This window comes from Dasypus novemcinctus, chromosome 6 (genome assembly GCF_030445035.2).
Source record: "Dasypus novemcinctus isolate mDasNov1 chromosome 6, mDasNov1.1.hap2, whole genome shotgun sequence".
Classification (NCBI taxonomy): Eukaryota; Metazoa; Chordata; class Mammalia; order Cingulata; family Dasypodidae; genus Dasypus; species Dasypus novemcinctus.
In genome coordinates this window covers 98,580,495-98,594,166 of record NC_080678.1, presented here as the reverse complement: position 1 = coordinate 98,594,166, position 13,672 = coordinate 98,580,495, and the positions used below count along the sequence as shown (strand labels likewise).

At 49.8% G+C, this 13,672-nt stretch overlaps 1 protein-coding gene across 1 annotated transcript in view; it reads right to left on the bottom strand.

Annotated features, from left to right (window-relative positions):
* LOC101436197 (anthrax toxin receptor 2-like) overlaps positions 1 to 13,672 on the bottom strand; it is a 55,967-nt gene that overhangs the window by 4,015 nt on the left and 38,280 nt on the right. The window contains exons 3-6 of the mRNA XM_058299529.2: positions 7,966 to 8,055; positions 7,231 to 7,302; positions 5,963 to 6,044; positions 5,823 to 5,856 (exon numbers count right to left, since the gene is read on the bottom strand). Coding sequence (XP_058155512.1) covers positions 5,823 to 5,856; positions 5,963 to 6,044; positions 7,231 to 7,302; positions 7,966 to 8,055 — 278 coding nt within the window. The remainder of the gene's footprint in view (positions 1 to 5,822; positions 5,857 to 5,962; positions 6,045 to 7,230; positions 7,303 to 7,965; positions 8,056 to 13,672) is intronic.

The window sequence follows — 13,672 nt, the reverse complement described above, 5'->3', positions numbered from 1 at the left end:
TCTGCCCTGATTCAAGGGAGACTACTAGGAGCTAGGAGAAAGTATACCCAAGTTAATACAGACTCACTGGAGGGACAGGTTGTATTGGAAACCTATTTTATCGGCTAGGCAACTCCAGATATGAAAAGGAAACTCCAAAAGCTAGCTCTAGGTCCTGGGACCTAAATGAATTCTCTTTTAAAAGTAGCGTTTTCCATCTTTGACAACTGTGACCAGACCTTTGAGGAATTGAGGGCAAAGAGGGACAGGCAGGAGGCTCAGCTACTTGCAGTTGCCATAAAGAGCAGCCGACCATCCCAGGGTCACCCCAGCTCAGGCTCCAGACTGTCGAGATCCTGCTTCAACTGTGGAAGACACTGGAAGAAAAGCTGCCCTGAACTACATAAGGAGCCCCCAGTCCCTGCCCCAGTCTGGGAAAACAGGCATTGGGCTCAGGAGAGCACCGAATCCTGAAGGGGAGGTGGAGCCCAGCCTGGGGCCTAGTGGCACCAGCCCCCCTCCCCACATGGAGGACTGAGGGGGCCCAGGGCAAAGAGAAGCTCCTTGGATGACTCCATGGGACATCAAACTAGAGGAGCCCCAGGTGACCTTCGACATGGCAGGAAAAGAAATTAATTTTTTAATTGATATAGGAGCCACCTATTCAGTTCTGACCTGTCACTCCAAACCTCCCTCCCCCAGAACCTATGCGGTAGTGGGTGTTGACAGTAAAACTAAAATGAAATCTTTCACCGAGCCTCTTCTCTGCCAAATAGGAAACCTAATCATAAGCCATCAATTTTTAATTGTCCCTAAATGTCCCAACCACTTACTGGGGCAGGATTTGCTTTGTACCCTGGGACCCTGAATTCAACTAGGAGGGATCAATAGAACCTCTAAGGTGCCTACAGTCCAGGACTCAAAGGAAGAATGTGGAACTGTGTTTAGCCACGGTTCTCTCTATCAAAATCAGGTGTCTCATCAGCAGTTATTCCCCAGGCAATCAAGAGTAAATTCTATTGTCTGGGAAACTGGGATACCCAGAAGGGTTCTTCCAGTTCCCCTAGTTTCCATTTCTTATGATACTAACCAGCCATACCCTCATAGAAAGCAGTACCCCCTCAAGGAGGAGGCTGTTAAAGGCCTCCAGCCCACGGTTAAATTGTTCTTGGAGAATGGCCTAGTAATTCCCTGACAATCTCCCAGCAACATGCCGATTCTTCCTGTGAAAAAGCCCAACAGTCAGTAGCTTTGTAATCCCCATTCATCCAGTTGTACCCAACCATTACACTCTACTAAATCAGGTCCCGGAAACTGTGACTGGTGTACAGTAGCCCAGCCGCTGTACAGTGCTATTTAAACCAAGACTAGACAAGACTAGTCTTGGTTTATCTAGACTTGAAAGATGCCTTTTTCTGCATTCCTCTCCCCCTGGACTCCCAATTCCTTTCTGCCTTTGAATGGCAGGAGTCCAACTCTAGGCCCCCAGGCCAGCTTACATGGCCTATGTTGCCTCAAGGGTTCCAAGACAGCCCCCATATTTTTGAGAATGCTTAGCTCAGGACCTAGCTGATCTCCACTGGCTGCAGTATTCTTTTACAATACATGGATGACCTATTGCTTTGCAGTCCAATGAAGGAAGTTTCTGATGTCAACACCTTTTCGGTCCTTCATTTCCTAGCTGATAGAGGCTATAGGAGGTCAGCATCCAAGGCACACATCTCTCAGCAGAAAGTCTCCTATTTAGGATTCCTCCTTGCCCCAGGGGAAAGGTCTCTCTCCCCAGAAAGAGTTCAAGCCATCACTAGTACTCCCCTACCTCAAGCAAAGAAGCAGCTGAGGACTTTCCTAGAACGGCTGGCTACTGTAGACTGGGGACACCTAAGTTTGGGGAGATAGCCCAGCCACTCACAGTGCTATTACAGAGGCTGATAACCAACACTGAGAGTGGGGAACAAGCCAGGAAGCTGCCTTCCCTGTCCTAAAATGAGCCTTAATTGGCCCTCCAGCCCTAGAATTCCTAACCTAAGGAAGCCTTTCTTTCTATACATAACTGAGAAGGGGATGGGTCTAGGAGTGTTAAGTCCAGAAACTGGGTGAAATTTCTCCACCAGTAGTTTATTTCTCCAAACTGCTGGACAGTACAGCACAGGGATGGCCACCTTGTCTAAGAGCAATGGGGGCAACAGCCCTTTGAATTGAGAAAGCCACCAAACTAACTTAGGGACAACCTCTCACAGTCTTCACCCCACACCAGGTGAAGGACATGTTTGAGACCCGGAGCCACAAGTGGCTTACAGGTAATTGGTTAATTAAATACCAGGCTCGATTACTAGAGACCCCTAAGGTGCAGATAAGAATGTATCAGACTCTCAACCCAGCCACCCTACTACCAGTAGACGGCCAAAGTCAGATCCTGAGGGGCCCCTTCTCCACTCCTGCCTTGAAACTCTTAACCAAAACTACGCAAGCAGGCCAGATTTAAAAGATGCGCCTCTTGTGAACTCAGACATTGAATGGTTCACAGATGGAAGCAGTTTTATTAAAGAAGGAATTAAAAGGGCAGGCTATGCAGCGGTTTCTCAATTTGAAACCATAGAAGCCAAATCTCTCCCCCCTGGAACTTTATTCCAGAAAGTAGAGTTGATTGCCTTACCCAAAGTTTAAAGCTAGTAGCTGGGAAACAGGCTAATATTTACAGACTCTAAGTATGCTTTCATTGTCTTTCGTGTTCACTCTACTGTATGGTGAGAACGAAGCTGCTTACTAACAGTGGGTCACCTATTAAGCACAGGCAAGAAATCCTAGATTTATTGGAAGCCATAGTGTTACCTCAAGAAATAACAGTAATGCACTGTCCAGGGCAGCTAGCCTGGGCTTCACCCTGGAGGCTGGTGGGTGGCTTGGTAAGGATACTCAAGTCTACCTGCCAGGAGCAGTGCAGTGGAAAGTCCTTCATGGACTTCACCAAGCCACTCGTCTGGGGAGGGAAGCCCTAACCAGCTTAGCCAAACAGGTTTTTGAAGGACAGGGCCTGGTGAAGACAGTCAAAGAAGTTACCGGGAGTTGCTGCCTGTGTGCAGTTAATAACTCAGACAATGGGAGGCTTCACCATCCTCCCCCCTTAAACCTCCCTGTCCAGGTGCAGGGATCATACCCTGGAGAGGACTGGCAGATAGACTTCTCCCACATGCCATCTTGCAGGGCTTAAGTACCTCTTAGTAGTGGTAGATATTTTTACTGGGTGGGTGGAAGCTTTTCCCACTAGAAGAGAAACAGCAAATGAGGTGCCTAAAGCTCTCATAAGGAAATAGTTCCAGGTTTGGATTTCCTAAGTCCCTCCAAAGTGATAATGGGCTTTACTAGTAAACTAACCCAAAGCCTATCAGCTGCCCTCAGAATTAAATATCATCTCCGTGGTTCCTGGAGGCCCCAATACTCAGGGAAGGCAGAGAGAGTTAACTGCACCTTAAAACAGATTCTAGCTAAACTCTGCCAGGAAGCTGCATCCCCTTGGGTCACCAGTCTGCCCATGGCCTTCCTAAGGCTATGTTTAGCTCCCAAAGACCCACTTCAGCTGAGCCCCTCTGAGATGGTCTATGGGCAGCCTTTCCTTACCCAGGACCTGGTACTAGATCCAGAAATTCAAGAGCTCACAAAATATTTTATCAACCTAGGGAAAAATCAAGTCATCCAGGAGCTTGGAAACAAAATTCTTCCTACCCATGAATTATCTTTACCCAAAGTAAACCTGGAGACCAGGTTCTGATCAAAATCTGGCAAGAAAACAGGCCTCACTCTCAATTAAAGCCTAACTGGAGAGGACCTTAGCTTGTGGTTTTAATCACTCCCACCGCTGTTAAAGTTAAAGGCATTGCCAGCTGGGTACACTTATCCCGAGTGAAGCCAGGGGTCCAAGGACGTACTGACTCACCAGAAGCACCTGACGGGTCATACGAGTGCCAGCCATTGGATGGCCTAAAATACCTCTTCAAGAGACAAAGCTAAGTATCATCTGGGTCTCTAACCCATCACCTTAAGAAAACCCTTGTCTGTTTTCATTTGAAAAAGGCAATGTTTCTTCTCATCTCCCTCTTGGCTACTTTAGGCATAACCACCTTCATTGAAAACTGGGATTGGCAATCTATACCAAATCCCATTATCTGTTTTAGCTACTCCCTAGAGCTACCTAACATCATAAATGAAACCAGCTGTGCCTTAGAAGCTCCAAAACAGCAAGCAGACTCTTGCTGCTGTGGTGATGCAAAATCGCAGGGCACTTGACATGCTAACTACAGCACGGGAAGAGTATGTCCTTTCCTTAAGGAAGAATTTTGTCTCTATGTAAATTACTCTAAAACAGTCCTAAACAGTATTCAAAAGCTGCAAAATAAAACCCACTGCTGTCAGAGAAATGCAGCCTTTACAGACACCTGGCCTTTTCTACTTCTGTGGTCCAGTGTTCTCTCAGTAGGACCATATATTCTAAAAATTCTAATTAAGTTTATTTCTTCCAGAATCAACATCTTGTTAGCCATATGAGGATTTCATCCAGCTTCATACAGGATGCCAGATCCATCTTCCTCCAACCGAGATAGAAGAGCAAGGGAGTTTTACACTTGTCAGGTAGGGCGTACTGCCCCTAACCAGTAGAATGTAGCTACAGAAAAATGATCATCTCCCTTCAGCACCCCTTTAAGATTGACAGTGTAAACTCACTGAGGGGGGAATGAAGCAGGTTCGTAAGATAGGGAATCAATAGATGGGTCTGGAACCTGGCAAGAAGCCCACGTGGACATCAGTAACCCCCAAGACGGCTGCTGGAGGACCCTCCCCAAGATTCTGCCTCTCAGAACAAAGACTTCTTCTGGAAGGCAGGAGAAGCCCCGGACATTCCCCAAGGACTTTGTCATTGGGTGCTCACAGAGGAATTGATGGGCGAGGTAATCAGTCAAAAGAGCAAATAGCTGGAACCCCTCCCCTGCCATTAGCAAAGGGGTGGAATAATTAACAGTTCAAAAAGCCAGGCGTGGGGCCTGAATGCACGTTCTCACTCTCTACTCTCCTCTTGCCCCTGGACCCGTTCCTGCCCTCTGGGCACTGATCTCACCATTTTCCCTCTGCCATGTGGCCACGCAAGTAAACCTGGGCATTTATAATCTATAATGGGGAAGTGTAGCTTGTAAATTAGCTCTCTTTATCACTTTTCAGCCCCTTCCTCTCTACCTGGAACCCCTAATCTGTTATTTTTCTCCCACTTCTTGTTCCTCCCTACCTGAATAAAGTACTAGCCTAACTCCCCTGACATGTTCTTGAAATTTGTTTCTGCAGCATAGTCAAAGAACCTAAATAAAATCCGGTAACACCTGGAAGGACGTCAGTCCTGGTCTGAGGACAGCACCCGGCACCATCAGGGAAGGAGGCACAGGGTGGAAGGAAGAAGAGCTGAAGGCCACAGTGCAGCTCAGAGGCCGCAGTGGGCAGCAAAGGGCGGCAATCGAGAAGGCGTTCTGTAAACCAAACCCTACGTCTGTGCGGGAACATTGGCTGCTTCCTTTTCTTTTCCCAACTGCAGGTCAGAGAGGGAAGTGGCCTCACCTGGACGCACCTGCAGCCTCTCAAGACCAAAGGTGCAGGCAGGCACCTTAGTTCTCATAAAGGCGAGGTGGGTATTATCTTAGCCTCCTTGTCCAGAGGAGGAATCTGTAACTCAGAGACTTTGAGGAACTTCCTCCAGCTCAGAGCTAGAATGTGGGGGAGGGATCAGGACCCGGAATGCGCTGATGCCCAAGCCTGGCCTTGCCCTTGACCCCTGAGACCACGGAGGGCAGGAGGGGGCTTACCTCCAGCGGTGGCTTTTGCAATTTGGTTATTTGCCTGCAATAAATGAAGGAACATTGGAAGAGAGGCATTAGATGATCCAAGGAATAGTCCGAAAACTTAATCAATCTGGGAAAATTCTCTGAGCTCTAGCAGTCTGTACCATTTCAAATCCTTTATCCATGTACGTAGCTCCTACAGGTACTACAGCTTTAAGTTCCTTAAGACCTTCTTGGATTTTTTTCCTGAAACAAAACACAGAAAAGGCAGTGGAGGTGGGGGTGGCCTCCCACAGTCACTCTGCGTGGACGTGCAAGGACGTGGAGCATCTCACACAGACAGGGCCCCGCTGTCCCCATGGGCTCAGCCTGGCTTGCTTGGAGCTTGTCCCTGGCCCACGGCCCCCAGTCCCAGGGGGTCTTGCCTTTGACCGTCCCTGCACGTGCAGCTGCAAGTCAGCCTCATGAGGGACTGGTGTTTTCACGAACTCCTGTGGGACCCCGGCAGGCGGCCCATGGGAGGTTTAGTTTGGGGAAGCTAGTCCTGCTTCTTGGCCACCCACCCCCTCCCATTCTGCAACCCTCTGGGGGGCTCAGCCCCATGAGCTGCTTGTGTAGGTGCTAGAGGAAGTAGCCAACAGGCCAGAGGGGGTTCCTGGGCTGCTGGGGGAGAGAGGCTGAAAGCTGGGAGGAGTGTGGGCTGTGGGTGGGGGGGGCAGTAGGGGCGGCCTCACAGGCCCACCCAGTCTAGGAGGTGGGGCTGGGACCCCCGGAGGCTGGTGTGCAGGCTCCGCCTCTCTGGGTAAGCCCCTCCTCCTGCAGGTGCCTCTTCCCCTAGGACCCCTCTCCCCCTCCCCATCTCACTGTCCTGACAGCCTAGCGGGGGCCGCTCAGCCCCTGTGCTCTGGCCCCTGCCCCCACAGCAGATCCTCCAGGACCCTGCACCTGCCGCCCGTGGCCACACGCTCCCCACACCCCCCAAGGGGGTTGGGCTCCCTCTGCTCCCAGGCCCAGGGACCCTTCAGTCCCCACCCCACCCCTCTGCCCCACCCCTCCTCAGTCCTGTGGGAGCATCAGTCCAGGCTGCCCCAGCTCTGCTGCAGGCCACACGCCCCCAGGGCTGCTGCTTGAGGACTCAGGGCTCCCTGGATGTGTCCCCCCTGCAAGCTCACATCTCCTGCACTCCCCAGCCCCCCATTCCTGTTATACACACACAACCCCTCTCCCCAGAGAGGCAGTGCCAGCCTCCCAGCATGGCTCTCTGCACGCCACCCCCAGGCCCACATGACCCCCAGTCTTTTGGCTCCCCACTCAGCCCAGCTGGGGCTCCAGGCACTGGCATCCCCAAGGGCCCTGAGCCCTGCAGCCCACCAGGTGCTCCGCCAGCCCCACTCCTCCTGCCTCTGCCTGGAGAAGGCAAGGTGCCACTTACCTGTCTGCTGTGAGCGGCAAGAGGGTAGTGCCGTGATCGGAGTACAAGATGAAGGATATCCTCAACTTTGGGCTGTGAGGAAGTGCCCACTCGTGAGAGGTGGCTCACAGCTGGAAGCTGCACACCCAGGCAGCCAGGCCAGGCCCCCAGCCAGCCACCCCCTCCCCACCGCATCTCACGTCTGGGCCCACTCCCCACCAGGCAGTGCCCACAGCTTCATTCAGTGAAGGACTTGGAGGCTTCACGCAAGAGCAGGTGCCAGGATGGCATTCTGCCCACCCCTAGCGCCCAACACCCCAGAAGATGCATGCGCACAACTGCACACACCTGTGCACACCTGCACACACCTGCACACACTTGAAAGTGGCATCAAGACCTGCACTCACGTCCCTAAGGCGTCTCCCTTCTACTGTGATATTCTTGCAGCTCTGTCCCTCCTTCCCCTCCCCCATCTCCCCTCCTCCCTCCTCCACCAATTAGCCCCTCTGGGGAGCTGGTGACCACCTCCCTGTCCTGGCCGTGGATGGACTTTACTGAGCTCCCCCCCCTTGGCACCACCCCTCGGCCACCACAGGGGACATCCACTGGCATCTGCATCTGTCCATCTGTCCTCTGCTCTGGTTCAGAGCCCTGGGCTTGGGGCTCCCACCCGAGGGATGTGCAGGCCCCTGGAGGCTCCAAGGGATGTGTGCTCTGCCTGGCCGGGGCCGAGCTCCCACAGCCCAAGGGGCCCACAGCTCGGAGAAGCCGTACTTCTGGAACTTTTTCACTAAATCTTCCACCCAGTAGTAAATGTCCAGCCAGTTGTTGTTCACACTCCCCGACCTGAAAACAAAAAGGCACAGGTCAGGGGACGAGGTGCACTGGTTGGGCAAGCAGAGTTTCTATGTGTCCCCCAATTCCAGCAGCTTCTCTAACAATCTCTTCCCTCCCCGGCACAGCCTTGGAGAGCAGCGGCCCTCAGGCACCAAGGCGCATCTGGTGAGCAGGGTAGGGGGTGACCCCTGGTCCATTTGTCCAGGTCAGCGGAGCTTCTTGGACCTGGGCCTTCCCCAAGTCAGTCCCAGGCCAAAGGAGGGGTGGACCCTAGGTGGGGCCGAGAGGCCCAGGAATGGGGGCGATGGATTGGCCAGCAAAGCCCCAGTGGATTCTGAAGGTCCTCCTCTCCTGGGTCCACCCCTACTTGGCAATGGCCATTCCCAGTGTCTGCTTTTTTGCATCAGTCCCATCCAAAGTCCCTTGGAGGTCACAGCCCAGCTCAGCAGGTCATGGCACGGTTGATGCGGACGTGCTGCCCTGGACACTCGCATTCTTGGGTTTCAGACTCTCCCCGACCTCCCCCTTACAGAAGACATTCACTCTGGAACCCTTGTTACAGAAGGGAGGGGGGCAGATTGGACCTTCTTCTCTCCCTTCTTTCTTAGCCACCTGCACAGTGCAGGCACTCCTGGCACGGAAGTTCTCCAGCTGTCAATGCCAGGGGGTGAGCAGGAGGAGACCCAGACAACTGCCTTGCTGCCTCAGGTGTTGCCCAGCAGGGAAAGCCACAGGCCACTCCTGCCCCCACTTTCAGACTCTTTCTCCCACTGAGCAAATGGAGAAGCTTATATTCACTGCCTGGAAGGAGAGTGAGAAGGTTGAAGGAAGTTTTTGGCCAGGTAGGAAGCTGCTCACATCTGTGTTTCTATTCAGGGTTCAAGGTCTTTGCAAGCCCACAGATTTGTCGACCTGCATAGTGCCATGGAGATGGGGTGGTCCCAGGCTTCCTGTGCCCCTCTGGGCTCTCTCTTTGGATCTGTGACTGCTCAGGTCTCTCCTAAGCCACGCATCAGAGGGCCCAACCATCTGGAGGCCCCTCCTCTCTCCTCCAGCAAACACCATACCCATGAACACGTGCACCCTTCTGGTGGTTTGGCGCTATGTGTCCCATAAAAACATTCCTTGGGTTATGGCAGTATATATAATGTCCAGCATCTGTCCCTGAGATATCACTTAGGACAACTCCAAGTCCCCAAAATGCCCCCACATCTCATCTCCTCTTCCCTCTCCCTGCCCTCAGTAAATACCGTGGCCACTTTCTTCAAATCAGTGCTACAGTTTCTTCTATTACTAGTCACAGTAATTCTATAGTAGAATACCAGTAAGTTCTCTCTAATCCATATTTTATTCCTCCATCCTGTGGACCCTGGGCTGGTGATGTTCATTCCACCTCTATATCGAGGGGGGCATAGATCCCACAGTGGTGATGGATGTGATTCTCCTGCTCGGAGTTGTAGGCACTCTCAGTTCCCTGGTGTGGTGGTTGACCATCTTCCCCTCCCTGTTAGCTGACCTGTGCAAGTCCAACAAACCAGAGGGTAGGAGCTGCAACTTTGCTGAGGCTCAGGGCCCAGCTGGCACATAGCCAGTCCAGAGATTGAAATCTCCTTAAACTAAATCTGTTCCTCTGGGTTTGAACCCTTGCAAACAGTGCCTTTTGATGAGGTTGCTTCAGGTAGGATGTGGTCCAGTATGGGTCCTAATCCTATTACTGAAGACTTTATAGGTAAGGGCACAGAGAAAAAGCCATAAAGGGAGCAGCCGGAAGGTGGAAGTCAACAGAGCCTAGAAGAGAAGCAGGAGACAGGAGAGGCTGCCATGTGCATTGCATCATGACAGAGGAGCTCAGGATCTAAGATATAAGCAGCCAGTCCCAAAACACCAGCCTTTGGGAAGAAAGCATCATCTTGACTTGGACTTCTCTCAGCCCCAAAATCATTAGCCAATAAACATTCATTGTTTAAGCCAACCTATTGTATGGTATTTGATTTGGCAATGAGGAAACTAAAACAATTCTCAATGTCCTGTTTATATGTGTTGCCATACACCCAAGAGCAACTGTCTCCTCCCCACCCTCTTTACTGCCTCCTCTAGGCTGTATCTAAAACTGCCAGCAGTCAATGAGGAAACTAAGGACATATTATTCTAATTCTATCAGGACTGTCACTAATGTCACTAGTGCTTATGTCCCAGGCACTTTACATGCACAATTTCCAATTCCAAACCAACCCCAGGATCCAAGCAATACTCTCATTTTGCAGATGAGAAAGGTGTGGCTCAGGCAGGTCAGTTCGTTTGCTATACTTCCTGGATAAGAACCCATCTCCAGTCACAAAGCACCTGTCCTGCCCGTTGCAGGAGGCCCAAACACTCTGGATCTTACCCCAGTATCTGAGAAATAGCAAAGAACTAGTTTCTGAAAACCCACCCACAACATAGATTTTACCCTTGGCAGTCCCTAGTACCATGTATAACACCATTCCTTTTCCTAGCTAATGTTAACACTGTTCACTTAACTTCTCTTTATTCCTCTTCTCTTTTTGCCCTGTGTGAAAAGGACCTCCTAAAGAAGAATAATTAGAAAAAGTATATGAGAAGCAGTAGTCTACAGCTCACCACACCTTGTCTAGTTTCCAGTTTGAGATGATTTGGAAGGAGTGTCTAGGCTCTAGAACAGTGAAGAAAGCAAGTACTCATTGCCCATAGAATGTATCACAGGAAACCCAAAGTCCTGAGAAAGTCCAGCATGGAATACACAAATTATGAAGGGCTCCTGGCACACAGAGCCACAATCTTATTTTAATGCCACATTCTTAGATGACAATGGGTAGACAAAGATCACTAGACACTTGAGGAACACCTCAGCTCTTGGTTGAGAATGCATTCTGCCCCCCCCCCTTTTCTTCCTGGTTTTCCCCTCATATCCTCCTCTAGCACACTGTTTATTTTTCTCATGTATTTAGTATATATTTATTTCTATTTTCTCCCAATAAAATTAAAGCTCGATGAGGACAGGGACTTTTTCTGGTTTTGACACTGCCTTCTCCTTGCTACCTAAATCAGTTATTGACTGATGAGATGTTATACTGAATTATATTGAAAGAGATGTTCAGCAATAATTTGTGAGTCAAGGAATTAACAAATGAACTGACTTGTGTAATCCATGGGCAAAAGGTCCCAGAGCACTTTGGGTGTGCCTGACCTGAGTCCAGGTCCAATTTCCAGCAGGGGCACTCTTAACCCCACATCCTGCCTCCTGGTGGCATGTGGGAGGAGGACTGAGCCCAGGAGTCATGGCTGGTTCAGGGGACCCTCCCGTTTCCCAAAGTCTGTGTCTCTGCCTCCCTGGCAGTTTGCTCCATATTCACCCTCCAATATTGCATCAGTCACCATGCTAGGTAAACTACCTACAAACCACCTTCATCCTTGGAACAATCTGGCAAGGCAGGTATTTACTGATGGGGACTCTGTGATGCAGAGAGATGAAGCAACTTGCTGAATGCCATGGGGCCAGTCAGCCAGGTCTCTCCATCTCCAGTGCTGGGGCTGCCTTCTAAGTGGTCATAATCCCTCTTTCCTGGAGTAGTGGATAGCACCCCTGGCCACATGCTCATCCAGGCAGCCACAAAAAGGAGGATGCCATTGCCCTCCAAGCACTTCTTCATCCAGTTGGCATCCCATCTTTCATGTCCACCTGGATGAGCACAGAGCCTATGGGCTAAGGAGTCTACCGTGGTCTGCATAAGCCTCCTCTGACCCTCTTTGGCTACAAACAAGCTTGGGGCTTGTGATATCCCTATGCAAGGGCTGTTCTTGGCCAACCTCAGCATGCCCTCCATTTGCAGAATTCAGTAGCAGTCTGTCCTGGTCAGCTGGAATGGCAAATATGAAGACTAACAATGAGGGGGGGCCCTGTAGAGCAGCCTCAATCCTGAGGCCTGATCTTGGGGCACAAGGGACTTGGGTTGCTTCTCCTCTTCCTCTGCCTTCCAAGGGTAGCTAGAGAATCTTATGCTGCCTCTCCCCCTTAAGAAGTCAAGGATGAGTCATTGGGGCAAAAAAGTAGAATAGTTTACTGATTTCTCTCTCCACCAGTAAAATGAGTAAGCTTGAAAAAGAGAATAGAATTAACTAGATGGTAACCCTGGAACCAGATTGGACACTTAGAATAACCACAGGTGTTAAAGATGAAGGGAAAGCCTACTCTGAGTTCAGCTTTTATAAATGCAAGTTCCAACCAGCCTCCATTCCTCAGCGGACACACTGCTAGCAGAAATGGTGGTGGCTATAAAAACAAAGCCAGGATTCCAGGAGCAGCTGGCTGTGGCCATAGTGGGCAGAGGAAACCTCATCCTCCACAGCTCGGGTTTGTGCTTGAGGTTGATCTAGGGATCCTTGAGAGACCAGCACATATGCCAGCTTTGGTTTTTGTCACCTTAAAAGAACCAGCCTCTAACCTCTCACCAGCATCTATCAGGTCATAAAGAGCCAGTGCACCTTTTTTCTCCTTTCTTTTCTTTTGGCTGGTTACTTCTCTCTCTCTCCTCTCTCCTCTCTCCTCTCTCCTCTCTCTCATTTTCTCTCTCTCTCTGTTTCTTGGTCTGGTGTATCTCCAAGGGACTTGCTAGCCTCATTTTCAACCCTCTCTCTGGTACTGATTCTGGTCTTCCAACAGCACCTACTGAGATGAACAGAGACAGGGCCCCTTTATTTTATATTGGTTCCTTTCTCTTTTTTGTTTCTTTGTCTTGTGGATTCCTGAAGAACAAGCAGATTAGCTTAGTTTCAGCTCATGCAACAGCAGGTTCCAGTTTCCTACTGGTATCTACTGAGAGACTTGGAGAAGGAGTAGATTAATTAGGAGGGGGGCTTGTATTAGTCAGTGGTCTGTAGGAAAACAGAACTGACAGGAGAGACATGTAAATAGAAAGAGATTTTATAAAATTCTACCATGCAACTGTGAGAATGCAGAAGTCCAAATTCTGCAGGGCAGGTTAAAACCAGGGGCTCCAATGAAACTCCTTGATGAGTTCCCAGGAGATGGTGGCTGTCCAAAGTAGAGCTGGGAATTCTCTCTCTGAATACTTAAATCATTTCCCCTTTTAAGACCTTCCACTGTCTGGGGAAGATTGTTACTCATGGCTGACAGCAATCTCCTTTATTGATTGTAGATGTAATCAGCCATCTATGCAATCACGTTATTGATCATTAGAGTCCATGAAATGTCATTGTACTACAATTAGCCCAGTGCTTGCTTGACCAAACAACTGGGCATCATTACCTGGCTGAGTTGACACATTAGCCTAACCATCACAGTCCACCACTTGTTAACCTGGCAGCCAAACACATTACCTTAAACCATACTTAAGTCTCTAAATAAAAACAATGGCAGACATATATAGTTCCACCAACAATATTCAATTGCCCTGTGTACAACCAGAAACATACTAATTCCCTCCAGAATAAGGTGCAAGTCCTTGGGTAATATTCACTCTTAAACTTGACATCCTTAAATATTATAACAAGAAACTAACATAACTTATGCCAAATGATGAGGGAAAAGGTCAGGAAAGAGAACCTTTTACATATTCATTTTATGTACATATACAATCATATTCATAAC